This window comes from Chrysemys picta, chromosome 2 (assembly GCF_011386835.1).
Source record: "Chrysemys picta bellii isolate R12L10 chromosome 2, ASM1138683v2, whole genome shotgun sequence".
Taxonomy (NCBI): domain Eukaryota; kingdom Metazoa; phylum Chordata; order Testudines; family Emydidae; genus Chrysemys; species Chrysemys picta.
The window spans coordinates 209,326,925-209,346,311 of NC_088792.1; the positions used below are offsets into that span (position 1 = coordinate 209,326,925).

General features: G+C 38.8%; 1 protein-coding gene across 3 annotated transcripts in view; it reads right to left on the reverse strand.

Annotated features, from left to right (window-relative positions):
* Nucleotides 1-421: 421 nt before the first annotated feature.
* The window catches only part of ROCK1 (Rho associated coiled-coil containing protein kinase 1), a 185,046-nt gene continuing 166,080 nt past the window's right edge, over nucleotides 422-19,387 (reverse strand). For 2 of the 3 annotated variants that reach the window (XM_005309498.5, XM_065582063.1), the window contains 6 exons: nucleotides 18,106-18,194; nucleotides 16,475-16,553; nucleotides 16,104-16,365; nucleotides 15,111-15,318; nucleotides 4,815-4,871; nucleotides 422-1,947 (listed from right to left, as the gene is read on the reverse strand). In XM_005309498.5, coding sequence (XP_005309555.2) covers nucleotides 1,944-1,947; nucleotides 4,815-4,871; nucleotides 15,111-15,318; nucleotides 16,104-16,365; nucleotides 16,475-16,553; nucleotides 18,106-18,194 — 699 coding nt within the window. In that variant the 3' untranslated portion in view covers nucleotides 422-1,943. The remainder of the gene's footprint in view (nucleotides 1,948-4,814; nucleotides 4,872-15,110; nucleotides 15,319-16,103; nucleotides 16,366-16,474; nucleotides 16,554-18,105; nucleotides 18,195-19,387) is intronic. The other variant, XM_005309499.5, reaches the window with a different exon arrangement.

Consider the following 19,387-nt stretch of genomic DNA (forward strand, 5'->3'; position numbering starts at 1 on the left):
CACACTAATAATAAAGTTTAGCAGAATTTTACTATTAGTCATGCTGCAATTATAACCGAAAACTTAAAGATTTTTTTTTTTTTAACAACAAAGTATTAAGTAATTCTATTAGGTTACCAATAACAGTTCCTGAAATCTATTTACCACTGTTACAACTCAGATTTCTTCAGCTGAAAATCAAGCATGTTTCACTATGGTATTTACTGGTTCATTTAGCAGAACAATAAATTCTTCAGTCCCATAAACACTGTTACAAATATATACTGTACCAACTTCTTGCATCAAATTAAACAGGTGCAACCATTTTTAAACTAAGAGAAACTGAAATCATGTTTTGACATACTTGTCATACTTCACAGCAAATTTTCTGGGCGCTCAAGGAAACGTACATTTTAGTCAGGCAAAAACACCATACCAGTCATTTTCAAAAGGGTCCTTCCATAAATTACTTTTATTTCTCATTGAATGAGCACAGAGTCATTACCATATTAATAACAGATATGTTTATTATTACATATCCATCAGTGCGACTTTCAATACCACTTGAAACATGCAAATCGTCCTGAGGACGAATCAGTTTTCCAGTGCTTCTTATTTAATACACAACTGCAAAGCCATTATAAATTACTGAGGAGGTATTTGGTTAAAAAAAAATAAAATAAAATAAAACCATACTGTCCCATACCATGAATGTATCCCTGCTACAAAGCAAGAGTTTAACAACATTTATACTTTAAAAACTCCAGATAATTCAGGAATTAAAGTTTCACAGGCATACTGTTTGTTGTTTCTCTATTACATGCGTTTTGCATTTTCTGGAAATCTCTTGTCTTATGAATAAGAATTCTTTCTTTGTAACAGGAGTTTTCATTCAAAGATTGTATTCAATTTAGGAAATGCATCTAGCATCTACAATACTTTAAACCAATTAAAGTTCAGTAAAAACTACTGATGCAGAATAGGTTTTTGAGATTTCTACGCTTATTGACATGGCAATAATACAATTATCTCAAAATAAGGCACTAAAAGGGCAATGCAACACCCATTAAAAGTGTTCTAAGAATAATTTATATTTCAAACAGTGCATACATTTCTTAAATGTCTATTAACTTAATGTACGTTATCACTTAAAACGGTAAGGCAATATGTTATACAATTACAGAAATCATGTACCCCCGAAATATGCTTCCAAACTTGGTTCTTTTGTAGTTAGTTTCTAATGCCTCTAACAGTAAAATAATTCAGTATGGCTTGGCAAATATGCATAGATTAAATGCTTGTTGTCCTTATCCCTTTACACACTTTCTGAATCAGTATTTTTTAAAGCATAATGCAAAGTATTTAACACTTCGATCCACTCTATTATGGGTGATTAGCATTAACGCTGTTAAGAGCTCTGCAGTGAAGGCACTGAAGTTCAAGTGAGTATACGGCTTCATTTTTAAGCTAGTTCTGCAGTGTTCAAGAGCGCAACTCAGAGTCTTCAAAGAAATTTCTGTTCTTCTCATTTTGAGATATCTTCCTTCTCTGCTCAAGTTTGCGTACTGATTTGGATATAAATATCCTCTCCAAAGGACAAACAGTCCTTTTCTCTCATTGATATGAGGAAAGTTGACTGCATTTCATCATGATTGACAGGCATTTTCTTATAAATCCAAAAAGGCAGCACCTTTTTCATACACCTAGCTAAGCGTTATTTGCTTTAACTTGCATTACATAGTAATAATTAATCTAATCTACCTTTAGGCAAACCCGCAATAAAACACCCTCAGTGCGCTTTTTGTGCCAAAGCAAGAAGGAGAGAATACAGCAATCTTAACCCTGAAGCCTGTGATAGTTGTGTTGAAAGGAACAACAGCCTGTCTGCACTGCTCTGTGTGGTTGAAGAAGCCCAGTTTCTCAGACTGCATCCCATGAGATTCCATAAAGTATTGTACATGTGGTTAGCTGGAAGAAAAATAAATACTGCAATTAATGAAGAAATCACAGGGACACTCTTAGTTCATGTTAACCAAGAGATTAAATGAAAAAATAAATGTGTTCTACATAGCAACATTTTATAACTTTTTTTTTTTCAATTTATAACACAGCAGGACACTAAAGGCACACTTACATAATTGTAAATTTAAACACAAAGCTCACATAAAATTCAAAGTAAATATATTTTCTGAGCCATTCAATGAAAATTCATTCACAGTATCATTTTATTTAAGAACAACGTAATGCTTAGTATAAAATTTTAAAAATCACAGTTAGATGATACATAAGATTAATGTATGCAATATTGTTGTAGCCATGTTGGTCCCAGGACATTTGAGAGAGAAGCTGCAAGAGGTAACAAACATAAGTTGGTCCAATAAAAGATATTACCTCACCCACCTTGTCTCTCATAAGGTTAATAACATATTAAATCAATGGGACTAAGTTATAGAAAATGAGAAAATCACAAAGCTTATATAAAGTTTTGAAGTGTAAATGACCAAAACAATGGACTATCCCTGACATAATCAAGCCTATTCTGTTTCAGTGTAAATGTTAATATTGCAAATACAATAATAATCTTACACACACTCCTTGTAATTTTAAACTATAGTGAAATAAATGCCAAAAATATTAAGAGCAAAAAATGACAACACCCCTGAAGATAAAAAGTTCCATAAAAATTAGTGTGGTAGAAGCCTAACATATCCTTTTGGATCTTCAGATAGCATTGCTATTGGTAGTAAACTCAATGAATTTTTGGTTTATATCTGTACCTGATGAATAGTTAAAATGAGGAAAACTCTCTACAAGAACTTAAGTATAATGAAGTGGGTATGATAAAAGACTCAGACTTCATGGACTTTCACTCAGTTTATTGGCACTGATTCAGGAAAGCACTTAAGCTTAACTTTAAAGCACATACCTATTCAGCAACACATCTGAATGAATGCTTAAATGCTTTGGGGCCTGACCCAAAGTTCATAGAAGTCAATAAAAGAACTCCAGATAGACTTACATGCTTGAAGTAAAGACTTAGGTGCTTTGCTGAATTGCGAATTACATAATTGTAAATTAAACAACACAAACACATAAAGCTCACATAAAATTCAAAATAAATTGCTAATTCCCCTTTGATCAGGTTCCGACATCCAAGAATGTAGCAATGGTCAAATACCAAGTAAATGCTAAATGTTATATTCCAAGGGGATTATCATCTGTCCCCATCTCCTCCTCCTCAGTTCTGGGAGAATACAGAATTATTATTACTACTACTCTTTTTTGGTAGTCGGGAGCTGTGAGAGGGAGGCCGGAAGAAGGGACAATAAGTCTTCAGTAAGTGGCTTGCATTGTATAATTTATGACAATTAAGCAACCAATCTTTTTCTTTCTAGTATGTAAAAGTGAATTTTTCAGCTGGCTTTGGTTATAAACCTGTGTTCATTAATTGCCGAAAATAAAATCCCCTTCCCCCACCTATCCCCTAAAAGATGAACCAAAGCCCATATAGAGAATATTTAGTGATGTTAGGAACATAGGAATGGCTGTATCATGTCAAAGTAGTAATCCATCTAATTTCCAACGACTAGTACCAAATGCTTCAAAGGAAGATACAAGAAAGTCCATACTAGAATAACTTGTCCATGGAGAAAAGTTCTTTCCAACCATTATCAGTTAGTTTCTATCTTATGCCCTGGCACATAAGCATTTATAGCCCCCATTTTTTCCTAATATAACTGGATCTTTTTATTATCCATTTAAATATCTAATCATTTTTGGAATCTTACTAAGCTCTTAGCCTTAATATCCTGTGTCAACTAGTTCCACAGGCTAACTATACTTCATGTAAAAAAGTATTCAGGGGGGCTGGGATAGCTCAGTGGTTTGAGCATTGGCCTGCTAAACCCAGGGTTGTGAGTTCAATCCTTGAGGGTGCCATTTAGGGATTTGAGAATTTAGTTGGGGATTGGTCCTGCTTTGAGCAGGGGGTTGGACTAGATGACCTCCTGAGGTCCCTTCCAACCCTGATATTCTATGATTTCCTTTTATAAAGTTTTAAGTGTGTTGACTTTAAATTTCATTGAATATCCTCTTGTTCTTGTATTATGCAAAAAGGTAAATAGGAGCACCAATTTACTTTCTGATATTTATTATTTTGCATTCTTTTATCATAGCTGCTCTTATTTGACATCTCTAAAATACATAGTTTCGCTCTTTTCAATCTCTTGCAATAAAGAAGCCTATGTATGCATGCCTCCAATAATTTGTCACCTGTCTCTGGACCCCTTCTATTTCTGCTAGAAATAGAGCAACACAAGTAATGCTCTTGCCCTACAGTATGTGACCGTTAAAATGCAGAATATGCTGGAAGTTATGTTCTGCAAATAAAATATGTCTGTATTAATCCTGAGTCACAATGAAATGAGATTGCTCAGGGCAGATTTCTTTGCTGATATTAAGTACACCTCCACCAAAAGATTCAGAGTAGGTCTGAGAAGAATATATATTGCCATTAAGGGTTTAACTCCCATCATCCTGGCACATATTGTATTAGTAAAATTCAGATCCTAAATTGTGAGAGCATGTATCTGATTACTGTTTCTTTACAACCGTAGTAGAGGGGCCAGAGAAGGTTTGGGCAAAAGATCTTCAATGAAGTAGAGAGAGAGAAAAACAGATACTTTAGAAAATTAGCTTGAGGGACAATTCTGTTTTCCTTTTTTTCTAATGAAATTCCTTGTTCAGTGTTGGAACACGACGACTCTTTATCAGATTTTTTACTACTGTTACATGACACAAAGGTGTCAATGGGATTAAAAGGGAAGGTTACTCACCAGTAACTTGAGTTTTCTGAAAGGGTACTTTCCCCCATAGATCCACAATCTTTTGACCTATTGAAATGTAGAAATGAACATTTCAAGAAAAATTTCAGATGCGCCGAGTGCTGTGTACACACTCTATATAAGCATCTAAAAAAGTATGCCTGTGCTGGTTAAAAAAAAAAAGACAAGACACAAGCCAAAATCTCTATTAAAAGAGAGTGAAAAGGATTCAGTGAGCTGGTCTTCCACTTCTCAGAAAATTTCGTCCCATTATTTTTAAAGAGTTTGAATGGAAAGTTTCTGTCTTCCCTAAATAATCTGTAAGAATGCCTGGGCAAAGTTCAGATCTTGAAATGAAAAACTCAGAAGCCAAGTAGCTAGATTCAAGGAGGCATGATCTGAGTGAAGAATCTGACAGTTCTTCCAATACAAGAGAATCCAACAAGGGGGCTGACCACTATAATAGAGCTGAGTAGTGGAACTGTTTTGTCTAATGTGACACTGTGGCAAAAAATGAAGCTCTTGTCTTAAGTGAGCCTTGAACTAAGTAGAACCAGAAATAGAGACAGAAGATTTTTTTTGTTGCATGAAGAGCCATATCTGTAGAGCCCATCTGCAGATTTCCATTGCTGTAATTTGAAGAATATACAATTTATAAGCTAATTGAATTAATATGCCATAAATTGAAGATGTGTTACTGGATTGTTCAAAATAATCACATAGTAACAGCTATCAGAAGCCTCTGCAGAGGGGAAAAGGAGAGCAGAGCGTAGTTAGGATAGAATTCCAGTAGCCCCCCAATAAGAGAAAATAAAGGATACAATTCTGTAAAAATACAATACAAAGGTAAAATAAGCAATTTTACAGACGCAAATGTGACAGTATGCAGGGAACACTGCATAATAGACAGGCAGATATGGGTTGGGGTACCCCAAAAATGTAGTTTTTAAATCAAGCAGTCAGAACGGTGACATTCCAATGGTTATTTTTGTTTTGTATATTTCAAATGATCAACAACAATACATTTTGTTATAAGATACATACATGCAGTATGTTAAATTATTCCCCTTTTTCCTTAATTCATCCTTTAGAAGAAATCTGGGATATGTTCCAGAGATGTATCGGACAATGCTCCTTCCTTTTTAGCGGTACCTTTCCTTATGTTTAGGTAATGCAAAAGCTCCCTTACAAATGTCTACAACCACAAGTGTGAATTCTCCAGAATTCACTATATGAAGATCATTTCAAAGATGGACATACAAAAGCTCTGAAAGCAACACACCAATTTAAAATAGAATCCCCACATTCTAAGGCAAAGTGAGTGGGAAAGCAAGAATCCTGTGTGAAGATATCTTAAAAGAAGCAGAATTACAAAGTAATGTTCAGAATCAGTTGAACAATCTTAAATCAGCAGTGGGTTCTTTTTTTGATGAGGAGAATTACAGGTTACCAGAAGTGGAATGTTCTATAGCAGACTGAAGGACACTTAAGGCCTAATCCAAACCTATTCAAGTCAATGGGAGTCTTTCCACTGACTTGTATGGGCTTTGGATCATGACTTTTGTTAGAATGGGTCCAAGGCAGGGTGTCTGGGTTGTCCTGGGAAAAAAGTAGTTGTTTCAGCAATTGGAGTGCTATTTAGGACCTATCAAGTGCTAGAGCCTTAATAGTTGAAGCACCTAGGGCTTGTTAAGGCATGCACTTTGCACGCTACTGAGTGAAGGGCAGCTCTCCAGACCTCATGAGGAGGCAATGATTATCCAAATGGTACAGGTAGGATCCCATTACATTCCCAGTGGTATGAGGAAGAGCTCGAATGGTTAATTTGGCAGGCAGGAGTTAGGAAGGTGTCAGATGGCTACTTGGCACTTGAAGTGAATAACCCTGACAATTCAAGTCTTTGATAGACTTGAGAAGAAAAACAGACATGATAGTCGAGGTGTAGAACCAACACAGCTCATATTCATGGTTGGAGTGTACAACGGGGATGGCAGAAGCCTGGCCAATCATATCAATCACTTTGAGTGGACTGCAAGAATAAATAGATGGAATGAGGCCACCGAGCTGGATTTTCTGGGTCTGCTATTCCAACATAAAATCAATAAGGTGTTTCAAGGGCTGGCGTCTGACAGGCAATGGGGATAAGCATCTACTAAGAATGACCTACACAGAGTAGTCCCTGGACCAAACCACAGATTCAAAGTATAAGCAAGCGGACTTCAATAACTGGAGACAAGAAAAGGGGAATTGGACAGTGATTTTGGCTATGTCCTCTAACATTCTGCCACCATGCATTCCCACATTTTAAGGAACAAATGCAGGGTTCATTGTACCAAGGCCAGTTTGTGACCTACATATATGAAAGGAAGACTGGGATAGCTCTTTGAAAGAGGAAGCCTGAAGTACTGGAAGGCACAATCACTGTTGCAAAATTGGAGCTAGCCATAGAGGCTGCAGAAGAAGTGGCTCAGCTCCTTGGGAAGAGGTGGCTAAGATCAAGTGCTTACGTAGGAGTGGTACACCTGGCATAAGCAGTGAACCACAGCACCCCTGGAACTTATGAGCAAGCCATGATTACAGTACAGTATTTCCAATCTTGACAATATGCCATATACATAGGATTCCTAGTAAAAGAGAACGATGTCAAGGAATGACTCATAATAAACAATTAAAAAGGTACTGCTAAGTAAGCTGAGGTTCAACAGAGCGCTTCTGCCTTGACAAAGCAGGAGCTGGATGATATTGCCACACTTAGTGGGGAAACACCTGCTCCACAGAGCCCTTGCTTCACAAACTGTATATCAGTAGGGATGGAGAAATCCCGCTGCTATGTTGTTTTTCAATGGAAGCTCAGTAGGCTGGCACTTCAGAGAAATGTCCATGCCCCATAACCTGGCAGGTGTGTTTGCTCCAAGGCAAATCTAATATGGATCCCACAACATCAATGAATCAGAACATGGGAAAAGGTAAGGCATTTTGCACTAGGAAGAAATTCAAACCATGAGTGCTTCAAAATAAATAAATTAAATTAAAAAACCCTCTAGAGTGAAACTGCCCTAAAATTTGGAGAGTAGAAAGAACACAGCCAACTTGGCTTGCTATATGGAACTGCTGAGGTCCACCTGGGAAAGAATTCTTGAGCTCCTCCTGCAAGTGAGTGCGCCTATGGTGTTCACTCCCCAAAGAAGTTCCTTCTGGGACAGCTCAACTGCTGTCAGAAAAGCAGAACAAAGCAATCTGAGACTCACAAAGGGAACTAAATGTCTTTGTTCAGGTGGTCAAATCCTAGACTACCAAGATCGTCAGTGAATTGTACTTGTATATGTTAACATAGTCAACAGTGATCCTCAAGACTACCTTATCTGGGGAAATGACTTTCAACACGAGCTAGCACTAATTCCAGGAATGTTGCACTAAAGCTCACAGCCACTGCCATGGCAGGAGGAGGAGGATACAAGCAGAAATCTGGGGCCAGTGAGTTAAGAACAATAAGGGTTTTTAAAGTATATGTGGGGGGAATATGTCTAACAATGGTATTGGTCCATTACTAGATGGTAGAATTGTCAATAGTGAAGAAAATGCAGAAGTTTTCAATAAGTATTTCTGTTCTATATTTGGGAAAAAGCCAGATGATCCATTCATATATGATGATGATGATAAAATACTTTCCATTCCAACGGTAACTAAGGAGAAGTAAAATAGCAGCTATGAAAGCTTAACATTTTAAAATCAGCAGGTCCAGATAACTTGCATTCAAAAAAGTTTTAAGAGGAGCTGTCTCTACCATTAATCTTGATTTTCAACAAGTCTTAGAACACTGGAGAAGTTCCAGAGATCTGGAAGAAAACTAAAATTGTGCTATTTTAAAAGGGTAAATGGTATGACATGGGTAATTATAGGCCTGTCCCAGCCTGACATCAGTCTTGAGCAATACAACAAAATGGGTGACACGGGATTCAATAAAGAATTAAAGGTGGGCAATTTATGCCAATCAACACTAGTTTATGGAAATTAAATCCTGTCAATCTAACTTGATATCTTTTTTAGATGAGATTACATATTTTATAGTTAAAGGTAATAGTGTTGATATAATATACTTAAGACTTCTATAAGGCATTTGACTTGGTATCATACAATATTTTGATTCAGAACTAGAATGATATGAAATCAACATGACATTAAATGGATTAAAAATTATCTAACTGATAGGTCTCAAAATGTGAATGGGCAGTCATTAAGTGGGTGTGTTTCTAGTGGGGTACTGCAGCGATTGGTTGTTGGCACTATGCTATATAACAATTTTTTTTTTTTTTTTTATAAATGTCCTTGAAGGAAACATACAACATAATCTGGATTGCTTGGTAAACTGAGTGCAAGCAAATAACGTGTATTTCAATATGGCTAAATGTAAGGTCATACATCTCAGAACACAGAACATAGGCCATGCTTACAAGATGAGACACTATTTTGGAAAGCAGCAAAGCTGAAAGAAAAAAAAAAAAGACTAGAGAGTCATGATGGATAGTCAGCTGAACATGCAATGCCTTGGCCAAAATGTTTAATGCAATACTTGGCCTCTTCTGGCCTTATACTCTATGAATAACCTAGCTGATGAAGTCCAGCGGCAGATCCTAAGCCACACACTGATGTGTTGAGCTGCTCAGCTCATGTTCCAACACAGGCCATTAGAGAAGGTACTGTCAGTGAGATTATTCAAGCCTCTCCTCCCAGGTGTTATGCCCGAGTGCTGATCAGTTCTTGATGTTGAATGGTAGAAAAGTTCTTTGTTCTGGATAGTGAGCTAACAGAAACATGATGCAGAATCAAAATTGGCCTGACAAGCATCATCATAACACTCTGCCTTATGAAGAGTTTGTACCTCAGGAGGCACAGGAAAAGTGAGAACAAAGTATAAATACTCCGAAGTGTCTCCCCACATCAGAACATTAAAGGACCCCAGTTACTGCTGATGCAACAAAGCAACTTCCCTTCTCTGAGTACCATGAGAACCTAGTCAGAAACTTGGCATCTAGAGATAAGAGGCATCAAACCTTTCATGCAGTGATGCCCAGCACTGCAGCACCTCCCTTTCATGGTGCTTGAATGCCAATGGCTAGGCACCAGGTCACCTCACTTCAAGGTGCTATGGCTATAGTGCTACAACTCCAGCATATCTCAACTCTACAGCACTGGTTCAACGAGACACTCCATCTCTGTGACAGCGGTACACATAGGCAACTCCATGTCCCCTAGGCAGCAAGGCACATCAGATTCATGGTGCCAACACAGAGGTCAAAGCACTAGTGTATCAAAATAGTTATGCAATGAGGTGGAGACAGATTCATCAAAATGCCTCATCATATCAGTGTGATTATTCTGAGGCAAATGCACCTCTTCATCTGAAACCAGTGAGCCAGGATGCCTCTCTTGTATGCCACCAGTATGAGGCAGAGATGACAAAGCACTGGAGTGCCTCTTCTGTGTGGTGCCAATGTGTTGAGGCAGATACGTCAATGTGCCCCTCCTGCCTGTTGCTGGGGTTTTGAGGCAGAGGTGGTATACTTAAGATTACTACCACTACATGGTGTTACTGAGTCTAGGCAGAGGTAGTTACTCACCAGAGTTCCTCTTTCCCCCCGGCGCTAATATATTTAGGCCAAGGCATTGATGCCTCTTCTGCTTTATGATGAGGTGCCAAGGTAGAAGTTCCAATTACCAGAGTGTCTCAGATACATTGAGACACTGGTGTTCTGGTGCACCTCTACTGTTTGGCACCAATGCATCAAAGCAGTGGTCCTAGAGTGCACTTACTGTAAGGCAACCTTCTGTCCCTCTCTGCTTCTGGGCTCAAGTGCTCTTCCACCTTAACATCCTGATAAAGTGGTCAAATACATAAAGCATCTAAACCCTACAGCAATCCTTGGCCCTTAAGTGGAAGAAATGCCTTAACTCTGGCTAGAGATAGATTTATAGACTTTAGGAATCTGGTGACAGAAGGTCCCTGGACCAAGCATATGCCATCCAGAAAATATTGCCAGATACACCTCAAGTGCTATGTGGTGAGGGAATGGTGGAAGTAGTCTTCACAGATAAACCCCTGAAAGAGAGCAATACAAAAGGAGAAACATGATCAACAAACTACCCATACTAACAAATTAATTGAGCTAAGGAGATGTCCTCATTCCTCATCAAGAGGTGAATATAGCTGGACCACTTGGTAATAGTGACCATAATATAATTACATTTCTCCAATGGAGAAAACTCCACAGCAGCCCAACACTGTAGCATTTCATTTCAGAAAGGGGAACTACACAAAAATGAGGAGGTTAGTGAAACAGAAATTAAAAGGTACAGTACCGAAAGTAAAATCCCTGCAAGCTGCGCGGAAACTTTTTAAAGACACCATAGTAGAGACTCAACTTAAATGTATACCCAAATTTAAAAAACATAGTAAAAGAATAAAAAAAGAGCCACCGTGGTTAAACAACAAAGTAAAAGAAGCAGTGAGAGGCAAAAAGGCATCCTTTAAAAAGTGGAAGATAAATCCTAATGAGGAAAATAGAAAAGAGCATAAACCCTGGCAAGTGAAGTGTAAAAATATAATTAGAAAGACCAAAAAAGAATTTGAAGAACAGCTAGCCAAAGACTCCAAAAGTAATAGCAAAAATTTTTTTAAACATATCAGAAGCAGCATGCCTGCTAAACAACCAGTGGGGCCACTGGACGATAGAGATGCTAAAGGAGCACTCAAAGATGATAAGGCCGTTGCGGAGAAACTAAATGAATTCTTTGCATCGGTCTTCACAGCTGAGGATGTGAGGGAGATTCCCAAACCTGAACCATTCTTTTTGGGTCACAGATCTGAGGAAATGTCCCAAATTGAGGTGTCAGAGGAGGTTTTGGAACAAATTGATAAACTATATAGTAATAAGTCTCCAGGACCTGATGGTATTCGCCCAAGAGTTCTGAATGAACTCAAATGTGAAATTGCAGAACTATTAACTGTCATCTGTAACCATTTAAATCAGCTTCTGTACCAAATGACTGGAGGATAGCTAATGTGATGCCAATTTTTAATAAGGGCTCCAGAGGTGACCCTGGCAAATACAGGCCAGTAAGCCTCACTTCAGTACCAGGCAAATTGCTTGAAACTATCGTAAAGAACAAAATTGTCACACATAGATGAATATAATTTGTTGAGAAATAGTTAACATGGTTTTTGTAAAGGGAAATCATGCCTCACCAATCTACTAGAATTCTTTGAGGGGGTCAACAAGCATGTGGACAAAGGAAATCCAGTGGATATAGTGTATTTAGATTTTCAGAAAGCCTTTCAGAAAGGTCCCTCACCAAAGGCTCTTAGGCAAAATAAGAAGTCATGGGATAAGAGGGAAGGCTCTCTCATGTATTGGTAACTGGTGAAAAGATAGGAAACAAAGGGTAGGAATAAATGGTCAGTTTTCAGAATGGAGAGAGGTAAATAGTGGTGTCCCCCAGGGATCTGTACTGGGCCCAGTCCTATTTAACATATTCATAAACGATCTGGAGAAAGGGGTAAACAGTGAGGTGGCAAAATTTGCAGATGATACAAAACTACTCAAGATAGTTAAGTCCCAGGCAGACTGCGAAGAGCTACAAAATGACTCTCAAAACTGGGTGACTGAGCAACAAAATGGCAGATTAAATTTAATGTTGATAAATGCAAAGTAATGCACATTGGAAAACATAATCCTAACTATACATATACAATGATGGGGTCTAAATTAGCTGTTACCACTCAAGAAAGAGATCTTGCAATCATTGTGGATAGTTCTCTGAAATCATCCACTCTGTGTGCAGCAGAAGTCAAAAAAGCAAACAGAGTGTTGGGAATCATCAAGAAAGGGATAGATAATAAGACAGAAAATATCATATTGCCTCTATATAAATCCATGGTACGCCCACATCTTGAATACTGCGTGAAGATGTGGTCGCCCCAACTCAAAAAAGATATATTGGAATTGGAAAAGATTCAGAAAAGGGCAACAAAAATTATTAGGGGGTATAGAACGGCTTCTGTAAGAGGAGAGATTAATAAGACTGGGACTTTTCAGCGTGGAAAAGAGGCAACTAAGGGGGGATATGATAGAGGTCTATAAAATCATGAGTGGTAATAGAGAAAGTAAATAAGGAAGTGTTATTTACTCCTTCTCGTAATACAAGAACAAGGGACCACCAAATGAAACGAATAGGTAGCAGGTTTAAAACAAACACAGGAAAGTATTTTTTCACGCAACGCACTGTCAACCTCTGGAACTCCTTGCCAGAGGGTGTTGTGAAGGCCAATATTAAGCGGGGTTCAAAAGGGAGCTAGATAGATTCCATGGAAGATAGCCATTGATGGACCTATTAGCCAGGATGGGCAGGAATGGTGTCCCTAGCCTCTGTTTGCCAGAAGCTGGGATTGGGTGACAGGCCATGGATCACTTGATGATAACCTGTCTGTTCATTCCCTTTGGGGCACCTGCCATTGGCCAATGCCAGAGGACAGGATACTGGGCTTGATGGACCTTTGGTCTGACCCACTATGGCCGTTCTTATGTTCTGACAGACAGATGTGCCAAAGATAAAGCTACTGTTCTAACGTGGCACAGGCAAATTAAGAATTCTTAGAAGACAATTGCTTTAAGCTTCGACAGACAGAAAGATGAAGTAGCAGCCTCAAACCCCAGATGTAAGTTATCTTGGAAACAACCAATGTTTCCAAGGAAGCTGCTATTCAAATTTGAGTCTAAAAGCTCAGCACCAACTAAAACTAATTAATTAGAATGAAAAGGGAAAGAACAATGAAGGATCCAGTGGAGTGTCTAAAATAAAGAATGTTCTAAAAAAGAGCTGGAGTAACAGTGGGTGAGGTCTGGCATGCAGCTTACACGAAGAGATCAATTGCTGACTGCATTCAGAAAGGAGCTGACTAAGAAGGTTCTGGAGGAAGCTGATCAATTGGAATTGTGCATGGGGAAGAGTTTGTGCTAACTGTGACTGCCTCAATGGGTAAAGAATCTAAGAGCTAAGGAAATCACAAAGAGCTCTCTTGTGCAGGGGCTTGAGATGCAAGCATAGGAATCGTGTATGTATGGTATCTTTAAAGAAGGTTCTTTTTAATTAAGTTTTGATACTGCATACAAAGGTGTTAATGAAGAATATATATACTACCGTCAATTAAAAAAAAATCCACACTTGCCAATACCAACATCTGTGATTAACTTGGCTAGAAAATAAGCTAAGGAACACAGGATGCAACTAGTGTTCCGCCAAAGTAGAAGAATGTAAATATACAGTCATATTACAAATGTGGTAAACTGTAGCTTTTTAAGGCAATAAATCAAGGATTGGTGGCATCCCTTGTTCGTGGGGATCTTGGCAGTGCCGACCGGAGAGATTCTTCAGGATTGAGACTCTTTGAGCTTCTACAGTTGCCATGTGCAGCTATGAAACTTGAGATAAAATTGTGCAGGGGAGGAGAGCTCCTCTTTGCACAACTCTTAGAGAGGGATCTGCCAGAGTTTCCTGTGCTCTGATTTTTTTCTTTGGCGGGCCTCTTTTCCATTTTTGTCGACTTATGGGTCATGGAGTATGACCATTTGAGGGGTAAGAAGCCCGCATGTGCACTCTTCGGAGCGGAGTGTACTGGGGGGTTGGTCAACCTGGATTTGATGTCAGCTCTATGGCTCTAGAACAGAAAAATCTGAAATATTGCCTCCCCGTTCTTACAGGCCTGGGATGTGAATAATTTGCAATTTTTATATTTTCCAGGACTGTGTGATTCCCTGAGACAGTAGAGGTCATACGAACACACTATTAAACTGGAATACAGAGGGATGGACAACAATTGCTCTGTCTTGATACCAAGAGGTGACAGAGAAACTGATGGCAGATGGTGTTCTCCACCTCTTATCCCCTCACTGAGGAACAGGAGGAGCTGCAGGGTGCATGTGCATGGTGCAGATATGCTGGCCAAAAGGCTCTCAACTCAAGTGCAGGTGGTACATGCACACCATTAGTGGAATATGCATATGGACCATCACTCAAAATAGAAAGATGAGATTCTCAGAGCTAAATTTCAAAATGGAATGATTTGAACCTGTTTTTCCTGAAGACTATTTTCAATCATGAAACTGTGAAACAAAGTCATTTTAATTCTGCTGTAAGTGAAAAGTTCAGCACAACTTTAATTGCAGAATTAGTAACAATGCTCCCATGTCTGATACACACAGACAGACATTTTTGCATTAAAAAGAACTAGAAATTTTACAGTTAATTTCTCACCTAGTTTTTCCAGAAGCATTTTTAACAACTTTTCGGAAAGACTGATTTGCAGAAGATCTTGCAGACAGGGTTCTAGGGGAAGCACGAATGAAACCGGATGGGGGTGTCTTGGGGATCTTCTTTACTAAATGCGTGACCCATTTCTTCTGTTCATCCTGACAGGATGCCAACAACAACATATCTCTTGCTGAAGTTACATCATAACTCACTATAAATAAGAGAAGAAAGAAGACTGTTCAGTGAAAAAACTAGGAATCATCCTCAATATAATCCTTATAGTGTTATGATAATCATGCTGCTAGGATAATGCTGGAATCTCCATGCATAACAAATTTTTACTGAAATGCATCAGATATTTGTAAAACACATAATAAATATCAGGGGAAATTACAGAAATTAAACATAAAACTTTGCAAGTCTGTCTATGTTAATATAATTAATATAATGGAGATTGACTAGTCTACTTTAATTTTAGTCTTAATAAAGCTGTGTTGGTGCTCCGTGGCCCAAATTCTGGAGAGAAAAACACACCCATAGTACAGGGATGTGTACTGCTCTGTGGGAGCACAAAGGAGGAATGCTCCCCTTCAGCGCAGGGGATAGATGAAGAGCCACTCCAAGGCTACTGCTCTAGTCTTAAGGCTGCAGTATCCTCTCTGGCCCCCATGTGTCCCTCTATGAAGGTCTGGAGAATGGTCGGAGGATCCATGTGGCAATGGGTGCTCCTTAGTATTCCCCTCCTAGGGCCTCTCTGCATATAATCCTCTAGAATCATGCTCTAACCTCCTGCAGCAGGTGGAGGCAGGGCACAGTTTGCCTCTTTAATGGCAATGTGTTAGCTGTCCCTTTATTTTAACACTATCCTTACCAGTAAAGATTTTTCTAAACCTACCATTAATTTATTTTTGTTTTCATCTGGTAATTTGAAGTATTTAGCTAGAAATGCAAAGAATGTTTCAAGCTACAAAAAACATAATAGGTACAGCTCCTTACCTTTACATGGAGCAATTAATTCCTCCTTTTTATCTAGGTGATCTTTATGGCACTTAACATGGCACTTTCGACACTCCAAGGCAGGGGGCGGCTTAAAGACATGCCAGAGGGGTTTGGCACAGGCCTCACAGTTGGCTGGAAAGTGGTATAATGTAGGAATAAATTCATGACCTTTGTGATTTAGAAAATTTGTTTTCTCCATTGTCTGTGCTGGTTCTCCTTCCAAATCTTTCCTGCATTCACCCTCATTAGCATACAGAATCTGAGCAAAAAAAATATATATATATATCTATATCTATATATATATATCGGAAAAACTTTTATAACAGACAAATTGTATTTATTTTTAAAATTATTTAGGTTCCTGTTACCTGGAATATTTTAGGGATTTCCTCAGTTTCTGCTCTATATACATCTCCTTGGGTTACAGGTCGGACATGGAATAGTTTACTGAAATTAGAGAAACAAGATTTGGAAAGTGTTAACAGAGTATACATCAAATCTCTTTATTAAACTGTTCTGGATATAGATTGGAGGTTCAATCTTATCACTCTAACTTCATGGGAAGAGTCCTTACTCATGCAAGTTGTCCCATTGATGTCAGAGCTGTAACATGGATTTAGTAATGTGTTTATACACGCTATTTGATCCTTCCTACACAAGGAATACCAAAATATGTTGTAACATGGGAAGAGGACCACCTTATTAGGCATGCATTATCCTGCATAGCAAATTTACTTGTGAAAACAGGAAGGGAGTTTTAGAGCCTCAAAGTAATATTATGAGGCCTAATTCATTAATGTTTGTAAAGCATTTTGATAACCTTGGATGGAAGGCTATCAGAAATGCAAAGCATTTATTGATATTGGGCTAGACCAGTGTTTCTCAATCGGTCAGCTGTGAATGCCAACATGGTCACGTAGAAAATCAAAACAGTTATGAGACACTGAAAATTTTATAACTATCCAAAGCAAAGAAAATCTCACTTGCCCCACTCCTCACGCCTCCTTACCCTTCAAGGCAGAGTATATTCTGTCAATATCTCAAAACACACACACACACACACACACACACACACACAATCACAGACTTATCTTATGTCTTTTATACATTTTTTACTCTTTTATATTAAATGTAAGGTGGCTGTGAAAATTTTTGACTTCAGATAAAGAGTGGACAACCTAAAAAGTTTGAGAAACACTGGGCTAGCTCAAACCTGATCCTTGCTCAGATATATACGAAAGGGGAAGTGGTGTGGTGACGATGGAACACAAGGCTCTGGAATCAAGGAGCCTTTCCCTCACCTGTGTGTCCCAGACAAGGGCCATGTACAATTGCAGTTCTTCTGTTTAGGGAACACAAGGACTGTTCCCTCAGTGCAGCTCAAGGAGCACAAGTCATCCCAAAAGGGTCATGGAGTCAGTGCCATGGCTTAATGTTCCCCTCCCCTACAGACATGGCTGGCCACAGAAAGGAGAGAATACTGCCATTATACAAACATGTGTGTAGTGCATGTGATCCCCTGTCCCTGTGCTCTTCATGGGATGATGTGGCTCTGCACCACCCTGAATACAGCCAATGGTTAAATCCCATTCTCATCATATTATCATGTAGTTAATTTGTTTCCTTTGTATTTTATCAAAATAAGACACTGGGATGGGGTAGTCTATTTTTTGTCAAGGTCCAAATTTCTTGGTCAAGGTATAGTCAAGGTCCATTCAAAAGCATCTGGCAGTCCAGATTTGGCCCGCAGTCCATCTATGGACTACCCCTGCACTAGAAATTGTCACTGAAGTCTAAATGTTGAAGATACTAGAAACAAAATACTTCTGTATATCTTGAAATAGGACAGATAAACATGCATCTCAAAAGGCCAAAGCAGACTCAAGGTTGTTTACTGTATCTTGATTCTGAGTTTTCAAATTTGTTGGTCACACTGTACATAAAATGCTTTTCAACTTTTTTTTTTTTTAAACTTCAAATTAACAGTAGCATCACTTACTCGATATCTAGTACCATGGATGGATTGGACAGGTCCTTGTCCTTTTCATCATTATAGAACAAAATCTTTTTACTGCTTACCACAACATACTGAAAGAAAAGGAATGGGAAAAAGGTTACACACACTCTCTCTCTCACCCACACACAGTTATGTATCAATAACTGGAGTTTTTCCAAGATGAACCTCTACACTACCTCACTACTGGGAGACGTGCTAGTAGTTCAACTGGGCAGGCTGAAACCTCTAGAAGCAGTGACCATTGGAAGCTCCAAGGCACTCCCCTCCTTGCAAACATTTTGAAGGTGAGGCAATAGAAAGGAGTAAGATGCTTTCAACTCTAACTGTCTGTACTGAGCTAGCTTGATTATCACTTCAAAAGTTTGTTTTCTCTTAATTAATTGGCCTCTCAGAGGTGGTAAGACAACTCCCACCTGTTTATGCTCTCTGTCTGTGTGTATATATATCTCCTCAATATATGTTCCATTCTATATGCATCCGAAGAAGTGGGCTGTAGTCCACGAAAGCTTATGCTCTAATAAATTTGTTAGTCTCTAAGGTGCCACAAGTCCTCCTGTTCTTTTTTTTGCGGATACAGACTAACACGGCTGCTACTCTGAAACTTTTCAACTACTTCTGTTACTTCCACATTTAATTCTACAGCCTAGTAGTAACAGGGCTCTGAGGAAGTGGGGAAGGTAGGAAGTAGCATGAATGTGCAAAGACTCATCTTTAAGAACTCCAGTTACTGGTAAGTATTTTCATGTCTTCTTGGAGTGGGAATCTGCATATTCCCACTACTGGGAGCCTAGTAAGCGGTGCTTACCCTCCCCAGAATGGTCAGGTGAGGAGTCCTATTTAAATGGGGACTGTAACATAACTCTCCCAAATTGAGCATCAGATCTCGATGCCACATCCACCAAATAATGTTTTGGGAATGTGCTGACCGACCTTTACACAGCAGCTTTGCAGATCTCAATTACTGGGATATACTTCAGACAAAGCATAGAAGTTGCCTTGGCCTTGGTTGAATAGACCCCGAGCTCCTCTGATAGGCACTCTAGGCAGTTTACAGCAATCCTTAATACAGAGTCTGGTCAACTTGGACACGTGCCAAATTGCTATGACCTGACCCTTGTGATTATCCTCATTGGAGAAAACCTAGGTGAATGCTTATATTCTTTTGACCTATTTAAATAAAATGCTAATACCCTCTTTGCCTCTAACAGATGCAATTTCACCTATCCTGGGTAAGAGTGAGGCTTTGGGAAGAATACTCACAGAT